General features: G+C 51.0%; 2 protein-coding genes across 2 annotated transcripts in view; one reads left to right on the forward strand and one right to left on the reverse strand.

Annotated features, from left to right (window-relative positions):
• Window positions 1–4722, reverse strand: part of BCO1 (beta-carotene oxygenase 1) — an 85318-nt gene extending 80596 nt beyond the window's left edge. Inside the window, 3 exon segments of the mRNA XM_029205989.1 lie at window positions 35–189; window positions 2782–4423; window positions 4555–4722. The gene's annotated coding sequence lies outside the window, so the exon portion shown is untranslated.
• Window positions 1–15974, forward strand: part of PKD1L2 (polycystin 1 like 2) — a 66787-nt gene that overhangs the window by 14600 nt on the left and 36213 nt on the right. Inside the window, 10 exon segments of the mRNA XM_029205968.1 lie at window positions 1159–1208; window positions 2937–3054; window positions 4568–4775; window positions 6628–6748; window positions 7468–7609; window positions 8735–8764; window positions 8767–8883; window positions 10638–10783; window positions 11472–11665; window positions 14684–14816. Of these exon segments, the coding sequence (XP_029061801.1) occupies window positions 1159–1208; window positions 2937–3054; window positions 4568–4775; window positions 6628–6748; window positions 7468–7609; window positions 8735–8764; window positions 8767–8883; window positions 10638–10783; window positions 11472–11665; window positions 14684–14816 (1259 nt within the window).

The following is a 15974-nucleotide window of genomic DNA, read 5'->3' on the forward strand; positions in this document are numbered from 1 at the left end:
GGGGAAGAAAATATGAGATGTCCGTTCTACTTACCGTCCACAGTCCTCCTCGGAGTTTCCACGTATGGAATTTGAGGTCCAGGGAGGTTAATTGACTTTGCAAAAGTCACTCAGCTAATTCATGGCAGGATCAGGGTAGCAACAATTTCTCTGGATTTCTTCATTCAGGGTTATTGGACCATCTTCCTTCTTACGGTTAAGAAAGATCTCTGTGTCTGGCATTTTAGCTTTGTTTTGTATGATTTTACAGACCTTCAAACTTATCATCGTGAGAATAAGAATTCACTGACAGGGAATTCTTTAAAGATCAGTAATACCCTGATCTTAAAACATCCAAGTCACCAGGGCCTAGTCAATCACATGGAATGACCAACCCTAAGTGCTTAACTTAATCACTACACTTTAATTAGCTATTAATCAAACTCACATTTCAATATCTTCAGAGCGTATCAGCTGAGAGTACCTTTTCCATTTTTTTTAACTTGACACACTCATATTCTTTACAGATGAATAGATGACAAAGCACTAATATATACAGCACAGCATTCAGTCCTCCTGGAGCTTTGAGAAATAAGGGCTGCCTTCAGCCTTCTTTACGGATGAGGCACCTAAGACTCAGAAAGAGTAACTAACCTGCCGAGGTTTGCACAGCCATTAAGACACCAATGAATGGATCCAGAAACACACCATGGCGTGCTGAGTCCAGCCCCTACTAGCCTGCCAGAGCTGGTTGTGCCCATCTCTCCCACTATGCATTCAGTGAGGTCACCTTGGTATCCTGAAATCTGCCTGTATGGGAACATTTGCACCACAGAAAATAGCATATGAGATGAGGGCTCCGCACCCTCACCCTTCAACTGGCAGGTAAACATTAATGGCGAACAGCTGCAAGTCTGACCTTCATCTCGTTCTACCTGCCACTGGCAGCTGTCCGCCTCTTTCTTACCTGCCAAAGAGGTGTCTATAGCCCAGCTGTGAACATGACGGTTTTGCTTTTGACCCATCTCCTACAACCTGAATATTCTCTGCGTGTCCCTAAACCATTTCCAAAGACAGGCAGATACTCCCAGGGCATCCTCAGTGTACCCTCTGACTCTGCCCTTTGGCGACCTTATAAACACCACCAACGTCTGACACCCATCCCCACTGTGTTCATAGCTCCTTTCAGTCTCCAAGAACCACCTGGAACAAAGGCTCAGGAAAAGAATGTGAGTATTTTTTTTAAAACACTTAACCTCACAAGAAAAAGATGTCTAAGTACTCTGTTTTAGTTTTGAATTTGGGCTTTTTGGTGCTAACAGCAGAGCACTAGCAATCACTGAGGCTTCTTCTGTTTAAAAAGAAACCCAGAGGGATTGAAATCAAATGAAGCACGTCCTCTAACCACAACAGCAGCATGTTATAAATCAATAATAAGTTATCTAGGATACGTAGATATCTCTCAGACATCTTGGAAATTAAACAGCACACTTCTTTAAAAAAAGATCAATGGGTCAAACGAAAAAATCACAAGGATATTTTAAAATATTTTAAGTGATAATGACAATACAACCTATCCAAGTTTATGGGATACAGCTAAGGCAGTGCTCGGATGGAAATTCATGGCTTTTAATGCTTATATGAGAAAAAAGGCCCAGGTCTTTTGGTATTTATAGCAAGACTAAGTCTTTGACTCCTTGCTGTTGACATTGCTCATGCATGCATTTATTCAATAACAAGATTTATTGTGCCTCTACAATGTTCAAGGATTGGTATTAGGGGCTGGGGAAACAATGGTGAATAAACAGATGGGGTCCCTGCCTTCAGGAAGCTTAGTGGGTGAGACTAACTCACAAGTTAGCATATAATTAAGAACTGTGATGCGTCTAATTAGAACCAATACAGTGCAGTGACAGCAACTAACAGAGGGTGGACTAGCAAATGTGATTAGACACGGGCTCTTGAGAGGTAACATTTAAGTGGGGACCTGAAGATAGGACAGTCAGCCATCCTGGAAGCAGAACAAGAGCTGTCTAGGTATGTAGATGAGAAGGCCCTGAGGCCTGTTGTTGGAGGCGGGGAGGATGTAGGAGATTATAGAGACGGACAGAGGCCAAATCACATGGGGTCTCAGGTGCCAAGGCAAGGGGGTTGAGTTTTATTCTCAAACCAGAGAGACCCCTGGGGACCGAGTTCTGCCACAGCCTCCTGTTATTCCCAGGACAAGCCCTCTGGGCCTGAGCTGTTTAACAGGTCTAACCAGAACTGATCCTGGAACACACCACATGCCTGTCAACCCCTTTCCTTGAATCCATGTGCTCTCCATCGTTGCCCCAGCTCGCCCTCACTCCTCCTCCTTCCCCGGCTCCATAGCCCTGGGGTCCTGTCCTCTGGGAAGGTTGCCCTGACACCAGCTGTCTGCTGTGTAGAGGTAATAGCTCCGCGCTGTCCTCTGCTCCACACACAAGAGGAAGCGCGTCACTCGTTTTTCTCATCTGATCCACAGCAGCCCCAGGAGTCAGACACTGTCAAACCCTTAGGGGGAACAGATGTTCTCAACCTACTTCCTCCCTCATCTATTATCACGATCCCCTGAGCCCTCTCTATTACAGCAGTTAGCACTCTGCATTTTAATTGTTGGGTTCCTTGTCTGTCAGACTAGGTATAAGGGCGGGGGCTGAGTCTCTATTCCTCTATCTCCAGGCCTCAAGCACTGGGCCTGGCCCAGAGCAGGCTCTGTTAATGCAGCTGAACGCGTGATGAACCCTTGGCACCCAGCCCGCACTCGTCCTAGTCACTTACCCAGTGATCCATCCCCTGCAGGCTAGGGGGATCAGACAGGTCTGTCTCCACTCCATGCCTCACACTGTGGCCACCCCTGGCACAGGCTGCTCTGGGGCGCAAGGTGGGGTGCCGGCTGTGGAGGGCGTCTCACCAGCCAGCTGCTTTTTCTGCAGAGAGATAGAGGGGATGTGGAGCTGTGCGTGGAACCCGGTCAGTACTTGGATCCTTTCACGACAGTGACTCTGGGCTGGCCAGATAGTAACAAGGACTTTCGCTTCCAGTGGGCATGTGGTAGGTGACCTTAGAACTCTGAACCGTCCTATCTCACCATGGAGTGATGGACAGCGGTCAGCTTTTGCTGCTCTTTTTCTTAACCTTCACACCAGGATTACTCACGCTTGACCTTTTGTGTGCCTTGTATGTGCCAGAGATTGTGAATTCCATAGAAATGGGAGGTGGGTGGAAGCAGTGGCAAACCACGATGCGGGTGGCCCTGAAGGCAGGCAACCAGGAGAGGCACTATCTGTAGAGAATTTAGGAACAACAGTTAAACCCTAAAACCCAGCCTGCTTTTTATTGTCACCACAAACAACATTAGTGGTAAAATACTCCTCCCCTCTTGGACTGAACCCCTTTTTTAACCTCCACGCTCTTGGTATGCCACTGAGAAGATAGTTTAGAATGAGGAAGTGATGAGGCCTTTTCTGACAAACCAAGATGGTAGCACTGGTACTTATTTTTAAGAAATGGTTGTTCTGCTTTTTATACGGATATATCCTAGCTATCCACACACTCTTCAAGAAATAAAATGAATGCCATTCATACTGTACATATTGCTTTTGTTACCCTTTTTTTTCACTGAACAATGTATCCCACATATTTTCATGTCTTGGTATCTTCTTCTCCATCTTGATTTTCATAATAACTGCATAATAGACTGTCAAGTTGCTACATGATCATTTATTTACCAGTGCCCTCTTTTTGGACTTTGAGGTTGTTTCAAATTATTTGCCCTTATAAACAACGCTGTAATGAACATCCTTACAGTTCAATCTTTACTTGCGGCTGTGGTTACTTTCATAAACAAGTTCCCAGAAATGGAATAACTGGGTCAAAAGTCATGTAACATTTGAAGTCTTTTGATATTAATTGGTAAGTGCTCAGGACATCCTTCAGCATGTTAGTTCTTGTTATCTGAATTAATAGAGGATACAAATATAGGCTTTAGGTGATTGAGCTGATGACCTGACCCCAGGCATATCCTGTGAATGACTACACATCAGGGGTAGTTGGGGTAGTGGATACACATTAATCAACAGAGTTGAAGGGCAAAGGACACAGAGACTTACTGAGTTGGTACAAAGCACGAGATGACATGCAGCGTCCCAGATAGAGATACAGCCTCCCAGGTCCCCAATGTACCACACAGAGACAAACAGCTGTGGACAATCACTTGCACCAGGGACAAGAAGGTGCCTTCTCCCAGGCGGGGCTGTATATCCTCTGGGCGCCTCTCCTGCTCTGTGCTGGCCTCCTCACCAGTGCAAGTCACTGATGCAAAACAAGCCAACACATCCTGCAGGTTTGCTCAGAGTCTGGGTGAAGCGGGGGTCATTTCCCCAGAAACATTCTTCCGTGGCACCATTCCTTCAACCTGAAACTAAAAAAGAAAAATCTCTATTTGGAACCAATTTTCTTATCCATGACCCATTTCTTCTAAAAACCCCAAACCAGAAGGTAGCCACATGTGTCAAGTTCAAGGTGCCTGGGTGGATCACAGTGTTGGCCTACCTCTCTCTCTCAGGGCACTGCTGGGCTCAGTGGAGCGACTGTGTTGAGAGGCAGCTGCGCCGCACAGACCAGAGGGAGTTGGTAGTGCCACCGTCCCGCCTGCCGACGCCTGACTCTGCTGTTACCCTGCGCCTGGCAGTCTGGAGAGGCTGGGAGCTGGAGAACCTGGAGAAGTAGTGCCTCTGTGTGTCTGACCCCCTGGAACTCAGGCCGCGAGTCAGGTGGGAGCACCAGAGCAAATTCCTGCAGGGCTGCCATTTGGCCAACATGTACTGAGTGCCAGCTCTGGCTACACTGACTAATGGGTAGGACGTACAGTGGTGGGTAAAACCAGACCCAGTCTCAGTTCTCACTGGGGTTACTTGGTGATCAGCAGTGGTTCACACAAATGAATGGAAGGAGAGAGCACGCCTCTATGACAATTTCCCCGACTTGGGGTCAGGGAAGGCTGCCCTCAGCAGAGATGTGAAGACAGAAGAGGAATTAACTTGGCCAGGAAAAGGGAGGGCGGGAGACAGGACAGACAGTAAAGGGAAGGAGCATACAATAATCCGGAAGTGAAAGAGGCTGGTGTGGCTGGAGCATGGAGGAAGAGCAGGCAAGGCCTGGCTCCGGCAGGGCCTTGAGGGTATGTCAGACACATGATTTCGTCCTTTATCCTAAGAGTTCTGGAAAGCCACCCAAGACTTTTAAGCAGACTGGGAACATGATCACGTTTTGCTTCCAAACGCTCTGGTAGCAGGGTGGAGAAGTGGCTGGGGCGGGGTCGGGAGGCGGCGACAGAGGACTCAGGGAGGTTGCTTAGGCACTTGCAGGAATCAAGGTGAGAGTTCAAGGTAGCGCGGCCATCAGCTGGGTCCCTGAAGGAAGCAGATGGCTCACTGAAATTGGGAACGGAGGGGAGTTGGATAAAGGGTCTATTTACAGACAAGGGCAGGGATAAGGGGATCAACCAGGGATGACAATGCAGGACTACAACAGGAGGAAGCCATTGTCCCTCTTAGGCCTGCAGGGGTAAGAGAAGGGGATGGCATCTCTGGAACCCCCTTGGGAGCTGCAGCTGCGGGAGAAGTGCCCCCGGCACGAGCTGTGGCCTTGGCCAGAGGAACACGGCCTCTGCCAACTGCAGTCCATTTGGTAAGGAACAGGGAAAGTGGTGAATAACTATCCCAACCTCTCTCCTCTCAATGCTCCCCATTGGCTGGGCCCATTGGCAGGTGTGGAGACTCGGTGATGCAGTCTATGGAGATCAGTCCCTGTCGCACAGAGCCACAGAGTTGATGGCAAGTGGGCTGCAGGGGCAAGTGGAGAATGTCTGGCTCACTTGCACTAGGGTAGACGTGAAAACAGAAGTGGGGAGATTCGAGAGCTATTTTAAAGCTCATACTAAAAGGACTGGGGATGGGTTAGACACAGCAGGAGTCAGTGATCTCTCACTGGCTCATGTGAGGGAATATGACATTACACAGAAGGCCCAGGACTCGGGTCCAGACGTGTGGGCCCATGTTCCATCCTCCACTCAGGAGTTGTGTCACTGGGACTAATCACACAACTTTCTGAGCTCAGTTTGCTCGTCTGTGATATGGGGATTCTCATAGGGTTGTGGTCAGCACTGGCTAAGCTAATAACAATGGGATGTGGCATGTGTGCTGTAAAATCACAGGATTCACTGATCATTATTAGCACTAGAAAGAATCATGGAAATTGACTGCTCTTATCCCCTCACTTTACAGGTGAGGAAACTGAGGCTCAGAGAGGTTAAGTGACTTGTGCAAAGCGGTCATTCACAAGTGGCAGGGGCGGGATTGGAGTCTAGGGTCCTCTCTCAGCCTCACGCACTTTCCGTGTCATTCTCCTGTGCAGTGAATGAAATGGGAATTCAGGCAGGAACGAATCGCTTCATCTTCGTGACCTGGTTTTGGTTGGGGCAGAAGTTGTTTTTATTCCATCTTTCACTTGACAAAGCCATTTCCTACCTTCTCAAAGGACTTGAGAAGAACTGGACAAAAGACCAGGCGGGCGGCCACAACGTCTGAGGGAGCATCCCTGCTCCATTCTCTGTCTCCCTTTCAGCTGTGAGGAGAACTGCAGGCCAGTGAATGCCAGCAGGGGCGTTATGCTCAAGGTCACCGTGGGGGACAAGTCTGCAGCAGCCGTGTTCAGCTGGTATTTAGATGACACCCTGCTGGAGAAGGCGAGGACACTGGCAGCCGCTCAAAAGCAGAAACGTCTTCCCACTTTGATTGACCAGACCTGAGTCACATGCCCAGGACTGAGCTGGGGGTTGGTCAACTGCACTCAGAGCCCGAGGAGTAGGAGTCGGGGGCTGGGGAGCATTGGTCAGAAGACAGAACGGATGCAGCGGAGCAGAAACAACAGGGAAACATCGCAGGAGATGCTGTGGGTGCCCAGCCCATCCTTACCAGGCTGATGCAGGCATCCCCCAGCTGCGATGGGGCGGCTGCTGGCCAACAACTGTGGGCTCTAACAGCCTAGCCCCCCGGGCTCTGAGTGAGACAATTTCTGTGGTGCAGCTTATGCTCCAGAGCTCCCCATGGGATCAGGCTGAATGAAGCTGGATGCCTCCCGAAACCACTTCTTGGCCTTGTTTCATTCTCCACCCCATTCGGCTTCCCTCCCTGCCCTCCTGGTTTTGCCTGAGAGCCCTCCCTCATAAGTGCCCTGCACACAAATCCTTGTCTCAGACTCTGCTTCCAGGGAACCTGGCCAAGGACAAACACTCTAACGCGGCTGGAGATGAGCTATTTGGGCTGACCTCAGGAAAGCAGGTGATACTGCCGTCCATCCATTGGAGACAAATCCGAAAGGCCTCCCAGGGTCAGAAGCCACTGCCCTGCTGAGTCCTGCAGGCTGGCTGCAGCCTCAGGGGCCCTGGGCTGTGCTCTCTTTCAGGCCGAGCCCCTCCCGGCGGCCTGCAGACTCCGAGGACTCTGGCCGCGTTCTTTAATCCTCCTTCAGAGCGACACCACCACCCTGCTGCTGAACAGCTCCTTCCTGAGGACCAGCAGCCAGGCCACCGGAACCAGAGTCAGAGGTGGGAAGGCCTCCTTCAGTCTCATGTCACAGATCCTGTCTCTTGCTGACAGTGAGCAAGACAAACCCAGGAGCGCTGAAACAGGGGACATCAGTGCAGGCCGGGGGCCATACACAGGCTCTGGTGTGAATCCCACCACCGCCACGTTCTAACTGGAAGACTTCAGGCATCGGATTCAAGGTCTCTGTGCCTCAATTTCCTCTCATGCAAACGGCAGAACAGAAACACCCGCCTCTGAACTCTGTGATGCAGGGTGGATGACACACCACCAGTGGTAAAAGCAGTGGGGTGTGCAGCCTGCACGTCCTGCCAGGCGATTCAGTGCTTCTCACTTAAAACAAGCCCAGAGCAGCAGGAAAAGTAGACTCTCAAAAAGATAAATGATGGGGTGATTATTCTTTTTCAGATGCATTCCTTTGATTCAGTATTTCTCAAAGTGGCCCATAGACCACCTGCCCAGGATAACCTGGGGTACTAGTTTAAAAGGCACACTCCTGGGTTCACCCCAAACCTTCTGAATTAAGTGTAGGCCAGGGAATTCATTTTAACTGATTAAAATTCTCTATGCCCAGCTCTTCCAGGTGTGCACTCCTTTTGAAAAACCAGGTGATTATAACAGGTGGTGTGGGGTATTGGCGCAGCTTAGCTGGGGGCTCTTCATGGTGCCCATGGTTTGGGGGGAGTTCTGAGTGTTTCCAGATCCTGGCTGTGGCCCGTCCTAACTCGGTCTCTTGAGCAAGTCTTGTTTCCCGATATACTCCCTCCTCACTAAAGCTCTGGGAGGAAGCTATTATTATTAGCCCCATTTTACAGATGAGAAACTGATTCTTAAAAAGGTGAAAGCCAAGGTCACATGGATAGTAAATGGCAGGACTGGGATTCTATCTCTGCCCAGTTTCTCAGAGACCCTGGAATGCCCTGCACCAAGGGGGTGAGGGGGTGGGCGTGGGAGTTGTTAGATATGCAGATTTCTGGGCCCCACCCCAGAATCTACAGAGAGGTCTGAGGCCCTGGAGAGGGGCCTGGGAGCCTGCATGTTGAACAAGCTCCCAGGAGATCGTGAACCATGGCGGAGTTTGTGCGCCTCACACAACCCCCTAAGCACCCTCCGTCTCCTCTCCCCAGCAGTGACCCGGCACGCCTACGTGCTCAGCTCCCACTGCCCACCTGTACCACTGCCCCAGAGGAGGGCACTGTTCTGATGAGCTTTGCCATCTTCTGCAACGCTTCCGCCGCCCTGGGGCTCCTGGAGTACTGCTTCTGCCTGGAGTCAGGTACCGGCTTGGGACTAGCTCTCCCCTCAGCTCCTGGGCTCATCCTCTCCAAGAATAGGTGCCTGTCTCTCTCTGGGAGCTGCAAAGAATATGTTCCATGTGTGAGAGAGGTTTGCAGGATGACCCTGAAGCCCCGCCCCCAGGCACACAGACCCTGCCACACATCTCAGCGAGGTGAGAAGCAGTAACTCCCTATCTTCTCCACAACTGTGGAGGCCAAAACAACCTCTATCGTGGCATGAGAGACGTGGAACGGGCTAAATGGAGGAGGATATGCAGAAGTGTGACCACGTGGGGTTGCTACCAGGATACCACTCCTCAGTGCACACTCGGAGTAGCCCCGACCCCTGGAGCCACTCGGGACAGGGGTGGCCTGGTTCACAGAACCGTCCACAATGCTACTGACCCCACTTTGCGGGAGGTAGCTGGGAATGGGCAATGTCACAGAGCATGCTGAGCTGAGACGAGACCTGTTTGCACAGGTTTACAGGAGAGGACGGAGCATGCTGATGCCGCCCCACTTCAGTGCCCCAGCCAGTGTCCTGTCACCACAACCCACACCCAAGACAGCAGCAGGGCATCAGCAGGAGAGACGGGGTGAGCGCCCACATTGCCTCTGCTCTTCCGATTTGGGGGTGGTTGGTCCTTGGCGGGCCCGTTTGAGTCCTTGTCTCCTCCCAATGGCCTTTGGCATTCTGTGACCCTCACAAGAGCTCTGAAAATGTGCCAGTCAGATTGGGACCTTCCTGCAAACCTAGGCTCCAGGAGTGTTGCGGGGGTGCTCCCCAGGGTCCGGCATTAAACACCACAAGGACATAAACTGAACCCATTGACGAGGTGAAGGTGGAGGGGCCCCATTCTCAGACCCAAGGGATTGTGGTTTTCATGGGGTGCCCGTCAGATGGACATGGAATGCAGGGCTGTTCAGAGGGCCACGACTGGGTCTGAGCCTGGAAGGGACCAATTCAAGGAAGGTAAGCAGATTTCATTTCAAACCTGTGTCCCCCTAAATGGAGATGCCAGGCTAGCTGCTCCAGTAAGGGGCAGGGAAGTGTGACCATATAAAAATGAGTTTTCAATTACAATTCAAGAACGTCGTGATTGTCTGCACACTACAGTGAAGTGATTCCAATGATAGGCGGGTCCCCTTTAAGGATACGAAGGATATTCATTCATTCATTCACTCTTACAGCAGACGTATTGAACGTCAGGCTCCGTTCTAGGTCCTAGATATACAGCAGTGAACAAAAGAGAGGAAGTCTCTGACCGCACTGTATTTATAATTAGTGGTAGAGATAGCTGGTAAACAAAGACACAGGACAGGGGCGCTGCTTTAGATAGAGCGGCCTGGGAAGGCCTTTGTACAGGAAGTGACATTTGAGGGAGTTTGGATACGTCTTGAACCAATTGTTAAGATCTTCTTTTCCTCCTCCTCCTCTTTCTCCTTTTCGTAATTTGGTTTACCACCTTGAATTTTTCTAAAAAGCTTGTAAATGGGGGATTCTTTTGCTGAAAACTTTCATGGATTTTAGTAAAATTATTCCAAAGTCACAGCAGCACGCGATTACTTAGAGACGACAGTGGATTGGCATAAATAGCCATCTTTTCCCGGGAAGTATGGAGTCCACGAGTGCCTGCTGTGACTTCACGAGCTGCGGCTTTTGTGTCCTTGTCATCAGGCTCTACCTTGGTGGGTTTACAGTGTCCCTGGGGCCTGGAGATGCCCCCCTAATTGTCCAATGTCCATTTGCCAGGTTCCTGTCTACACTGTGGCCCTGAACCTGCCCTCCCATCAGTTTACCTGCCACTTGGAGCAGAAAACAATGACTTCATGCTGACAGTGGTCATTTCTGTCTGCAATCACGTGGGTGATAGACAGCAGACCCAGGCAGCAGTTAAGGTGGGTGGCAGCCACTCTTTCTCTACTAAGACAACTTCTTGACTTGTCTAAACCTCAACAAAAGGGTGGCCGGGTTGAAGGAAGCCGAGGGTATGACCAGATGAGTGGTTGATTCATTCATTCCTTCAACGTGTATTTACAGAGCACCTACTATGTGCCCGGTCCTGGGGATATAGCCGTGGACAAAACAGATGTGGTCTCTATCTTTGTAGATCTTATGACTAGTGGCCAGTATAGGGGAAGGGCCTGGGGGACTTGGGGTGGGGGACCTGAGGGAGATGGGGGCAGAAGGATCCAGAGGTGAGTTAGCCCAAGTGCCTTCAGAGTCCAGAAGAAGGAGGACCCAGATCAGCCAACAGGTCTATAAGGCAGAGGCTGGATAAAATCTCAAGTGAATTTCAAGGGTCAGAAGCGTGCTGGAGTGGAAGGGCCTGAGAGCACGATGAGGAGGGCAGTGAGGGGAGAAGTAATGACCTGCCTGAGACTTGCTTTTGGTGGCCGTTGGCTGCTGGCACAAGTGGGTCCCCTGCCCTCCAGCCTCGGAAGAGCCCCCATGCCAGGCGCCAAGCCGTCCAGCCCTGCTCTGCTTCACCACGTGCAGGCCAGGAACTTCAGGCTCCAGGTTCTGGAACAAGAACCGATGGGCTGAGACCCTCCTGCTCTGAGCATGTCTCTGGTCTCCCGTTAGGCCGCACGTGGAGGCACCCGTGTGGAGGATGCGGCATTTCAGGCCGCAGTGTGGGACAATGTCACCGCCACTCTGCAGGGCGGGCATGGCCCTGAGCAGCTCTTCCAGCTGGCCAGGTCTGTGTCACCCGTGCTGGACCAGCAGTGCCAAGGGCCGGGCTCCGGGCAGCCGCTGAGAGAGGATGCCAGAAAAAGGTGCTTCCGATGGACTCCTTTGTCCCTTTGCTGGGGCCCTGGGGTCTGTATGCAGCCATTCGGGGAGGGCAGTGGGGTCCACGGATCTGTGGAGAAGTCTTTGGTGCCTCCCGAGTTGTTGATGTCACCTCCCTCTTCTGGTCCTTTCAGTGAGTGACACAGGATGAAGGAAGCCTGCTTTCTCTGCCCAGCCTCACGGAGCCACAGGTTTCTAGGGCGGGAGGGAATTTAGAGGGTACCACTCCAGTCTCTTCCTACTAGAGAGGATGAAACCGAGGCCCAGAGGAGAAAAGTGACCCCATCTTGGTCATACGGTTAATGGTTTGATGTTGTCCCAGCTCTGTCATTTACCATCTCTACTGACACAGGCCTGAATCTCTCTAAGCCTCAGTTTCCCCACCTGGAAAACAGGGACAATAATAGTATTTTCCTCATAAGGTTGTGGTGAATGTTAAGAATTACATTCACTGTAGCTGTGGGTCAAATCATATGAAATTGCCAACATTCAACCAGTTTTAATCCACAAAAATGGCCATTCCATGCGCTACAACCTAGCATTAGAAACAACTCTGGCAAAAGGTATGATTACTTCCACTCCCAGTGTGTGCTCCCAGGCATGCTACCTGTGTGCACCACACACAGCATCACACCTGCTGGGCACGGAGGACAGAAGACAGGCTCCTCTGGTTCCTGAAGGGTTCGCCTGAAAGTCCTCAGCACGGTGCCGAGGATGTGAGCAGCTTTCCCGGGTCCACATTTCCAGTAGGTAGTGAAGACAGGAGCAAACCCAGGTTCGCTCTTCCCCTGCCCACCTCCAGCCCTCTCACCACAGCCCCTTCCTTCACCTAGTTCCCCCACTCCCACCCCCCGCACACCCCACTTGGCTCTCATTCACCCCGAGCATAACTTACAGCAAACTTCCCTTTGGATGCCCTGGGGTCCTAAGCACACAGACTGCACAGCCTGACGCAAGGTCTTCTCATGAAACACCAGAGTCCTGTCGGGAGACAGACGTCAAGCTCTAACTGGGCAATGGAGAAGATTTTAAGAAGGGCTCTGTTGAGAAAACTGGGGGCAAGGTTTCAGAAACAAACGACAGAGAACACAGGACCCCAGGGGCTCACCTTGAAGTGACCAGCATCCTCAAGGGGCAGCTACGCGTGGAGGGGGCTCCCCGGTAGGAGTGGTGGCTTTGAAGGATGAGGCAGGCAACCCCGGCAGGGAGGGTGCTGGGAGCAAAGCTTCCAGCTCTCTCTCCTCCTGCCCTCTCGTCTCCCGCTGAGTGAATCCATGAGCCAGAGGCTCAGCAGCCAGTGACATCTCCATGAAAGCAGCCTCCAGGATGGCGACCAAGGATGGGGAAGAGCTGCAGAGGCAAACATGAGATTATCCATTACCTGACTTTCGTTCCAGAACGTTCTGACAGGAGTCCCCTCATAGACAGGGCTATTCTTTCCTCCATCCCAGCCACGCCCTGAATGGAAGCCTGGCTGCACCCTGAGCTGTTGGCAGACATGCTCAAACTCTGCAGCTGCTGTGAACGACTGTTAGACAGCTAGAAGAGTGAGTTGTGAGTAGCAAGCAGGACGGGAGGGTAAGAGGGATTACTCACCTCTATCTGTGTTCTTCCAGATTGTTGCATGGGCCACGTCTGGCCATGTACATTTAAATTAAAATGACTTTTAATGAAATAAAGTTAAAAATTCAGTTCTCTGGTTGCACTAGCCACATTTCAAGGGCTTAATATGTAGTCGCATTTGGCAAGTGGCTATGTTACTGGACAAAACAGGGACAGAACATTTCTATAAATGCAGAAAGTTTGATGGGGTGGTATTAAAATTATATTCTTAGGTTTTTCTCTGCCTCAGCCAAAGCCAGCCCCTCTCATTAGGGCTTTGCGGCTTAGAAAGCATGCTCCCCGGAAGCCGCAGGAGGTCTGGCTTAAGGCTGGAGTTGGGGGATGGCTGGAGGGATCCTTGTCCCCATTGCCCCAAAGGCACACAGGGACCCAAGTCTGCAACAAGACCTCCCATCCATACTGGGCCAACAGAGTAATCCAATTTCTGAATTTCATGCCATTTTAGTCACAGTGAGACCCTGAGACACCATTTGTTTTTAAATAATGCCAGATTTTACAGATTTTTTTTTTTTTGGCCGTGCCATGTGGCACATGGGATCTTAGTTCCCTGACCAGGGATCGAACTCAGGCCCTTGGCAGTGAGAGTGCAGAGTCCTAACCACTGGACTGCCAGGGAATTCCCCAGATACAACATATTTGATTTCAAGATTTGGAGAAAGCTTGAGACATCCTGTATTAGTTTCCTCCTGCTGCTATAACAAATAACCATTAACTTTATGACTTAAAACAACACATATTTATTATCTTACATTTCTGGAGGTCAGAAGTTTGAAATGAGTCTCACTGGGCTAAAACCAAAGCGGTGGTGGGGCTGTGAACTGTCTGGAGGCTCTAGAGGAGAATCCACCCATTGGCTTTTCCAGCTTCTAGAAGCTGCTCACATTTCCTGCCCCATTTTCAACACCAGCATCTTCAAATCCCGACTCCTCTCCCCCTGTCCCTCTCTCCCCATCTCCATCTCCCTCTCCTTCTCCACCACCTCTGCCTCCATCATCACATCTTCTCTGACTCTGACCCTCCTACCTCCATCTAGTAAAGACCCCTGTGATTACATTGGTCCCAACTGGTTAATACAGGATACTCTCCCCGTTTCAGAATCCTTAACTTAATCAAATCTCCAAAGCGATTCTTCCGAAGTGCCTTTGGCCATGTGAGTAACATATCCATAGATTTCAGAGATTAGGATGTAGCTATCTTTGGGAGGCTATGATTCTGCCCACCACACATCCTAGGAGACAAGAAGAGGTCTACCGGCTTTGGAAAACCCCACATGAGCCTGGTCACTTTCTCAGACCCCAAATCTTTCTGAAACAGCTTCATCAAGCCACTGGAATTACATTTCCTCTCCCCACCTTCCTATGTCTATGCCAAGGTCAGAGAGCGCATCCTGTGTCTGCGGGGTCACTGCCTGCGGTCAGCACCACCTTGGGGGACATGCAGAAGGTGCAGGAGCTGGCCGAGGCACTGAAAGAGGTGACCCGCCGCAGTGAGGAGCTCACGCCCTTGGCCCAGGTGAGTAGTTCCCACCCGCTGAGCCAGGCAATAGGACGTGCACCTCTGCGGTGGGTGGCTGACAACAAACCCCAACCCAGGTCGCAGGTCCCTCAGTCACAGGGCCTCCAAGACTTCTGCCTTCTTGTTCCCAAGGGCCCCACATGGGCGATGCCAAGGGAGGGAAGGTGCCCCCCTCACAGCCCTGGGTCTCCCGCTGCTTGTGATGGCCTGTGTGCTCACACACCTCACTCCCCCACCAGCCGGTGCGCACCTGAATCTAACTAATCATTGGGTGGTCAAGGGTGTGTCCAGATGCTGCTGCTGACCTGACCATGTCCCCCACTTGAGTGCACTGTGATGTCCAGCTGCCAGCTCTTGCCTTTCTTTGCCTGGGGGCCTTCTCTGACCTCCCCTCCAGAGTCCATTCTGCCTGCCCACATGGCAGGTTGGACATGTCAGGGGGTCAATGCAGTTCTCAGTGACTAATGGGCTGGGCTACAGATACCCCGGCTCCCCTGCTCCTCTTGGTGGAGACCTCCCAAGTAGGACTGAGCCCCAGGTAAGTGGCTTGATCACACCCCCTGGACTGGCTTCCTACCCTTCCCTGTCTCACTTCCCCATTCTGCTTCCAGCATTTCCCGGGATTATCTCCAAATAAATGACTGGTTGTCAAATTCTTGCCTTAGGGCCTGCTTTTGGAGAGCTCAAACTGAATCACCACGTTCCCAATGCTGTGGCAGACAAATGTCAATAAAGAAGCCGTAAGCAGTAAAGGGGAGAGCTGTCTTGGCTCTGCCCCACCCACTCTGTCAGGAGGTTGTCCCCCTCACATTCCTGGTCCTGGAGCCTGCTATGCTGACCTTTATTTCTGGGACCCTGATCACCCTAATATCATACTTCCCACTTTACACATCCATTTGCTCATGCATCCCTTCTATGCACATACATCTATACACGTACATATACATCTGTCTCTCCACCCTTCCACTCATTTATCCATGCATTAATTTTTTCATTCATTCAACAAGTGCTCCCCCGATGCCTAGTATGTGCCAGGTACTATGCAACTCATTGACAATTCATCAGCAAATCACATAGACATGGCCTCTGCCTTCATGGCACTTTTAGACAACTGGGCCCGCCAGTTGCTAAACCATTTCACAAATACATATATAA

The sequence above is a fragment of the Monodon monoceros genome, unplaced genomic scaffold, assembly GCF_005190385.1.
Source record: "Monodon monoceros isolate NGI ecotype Baffin Bay Population unplaced genomic scaffold, NGI_Narwhal_1 Super_Scaffold_10, whole genome shotgun sequence".
Taxonomy (NCBI): domain Eukaryota; kingdom Metazoa; phylum Chordata; class Mammalia; order Artiodactyla; family Monodontidae; genus Monodon; species Monodon monoceros.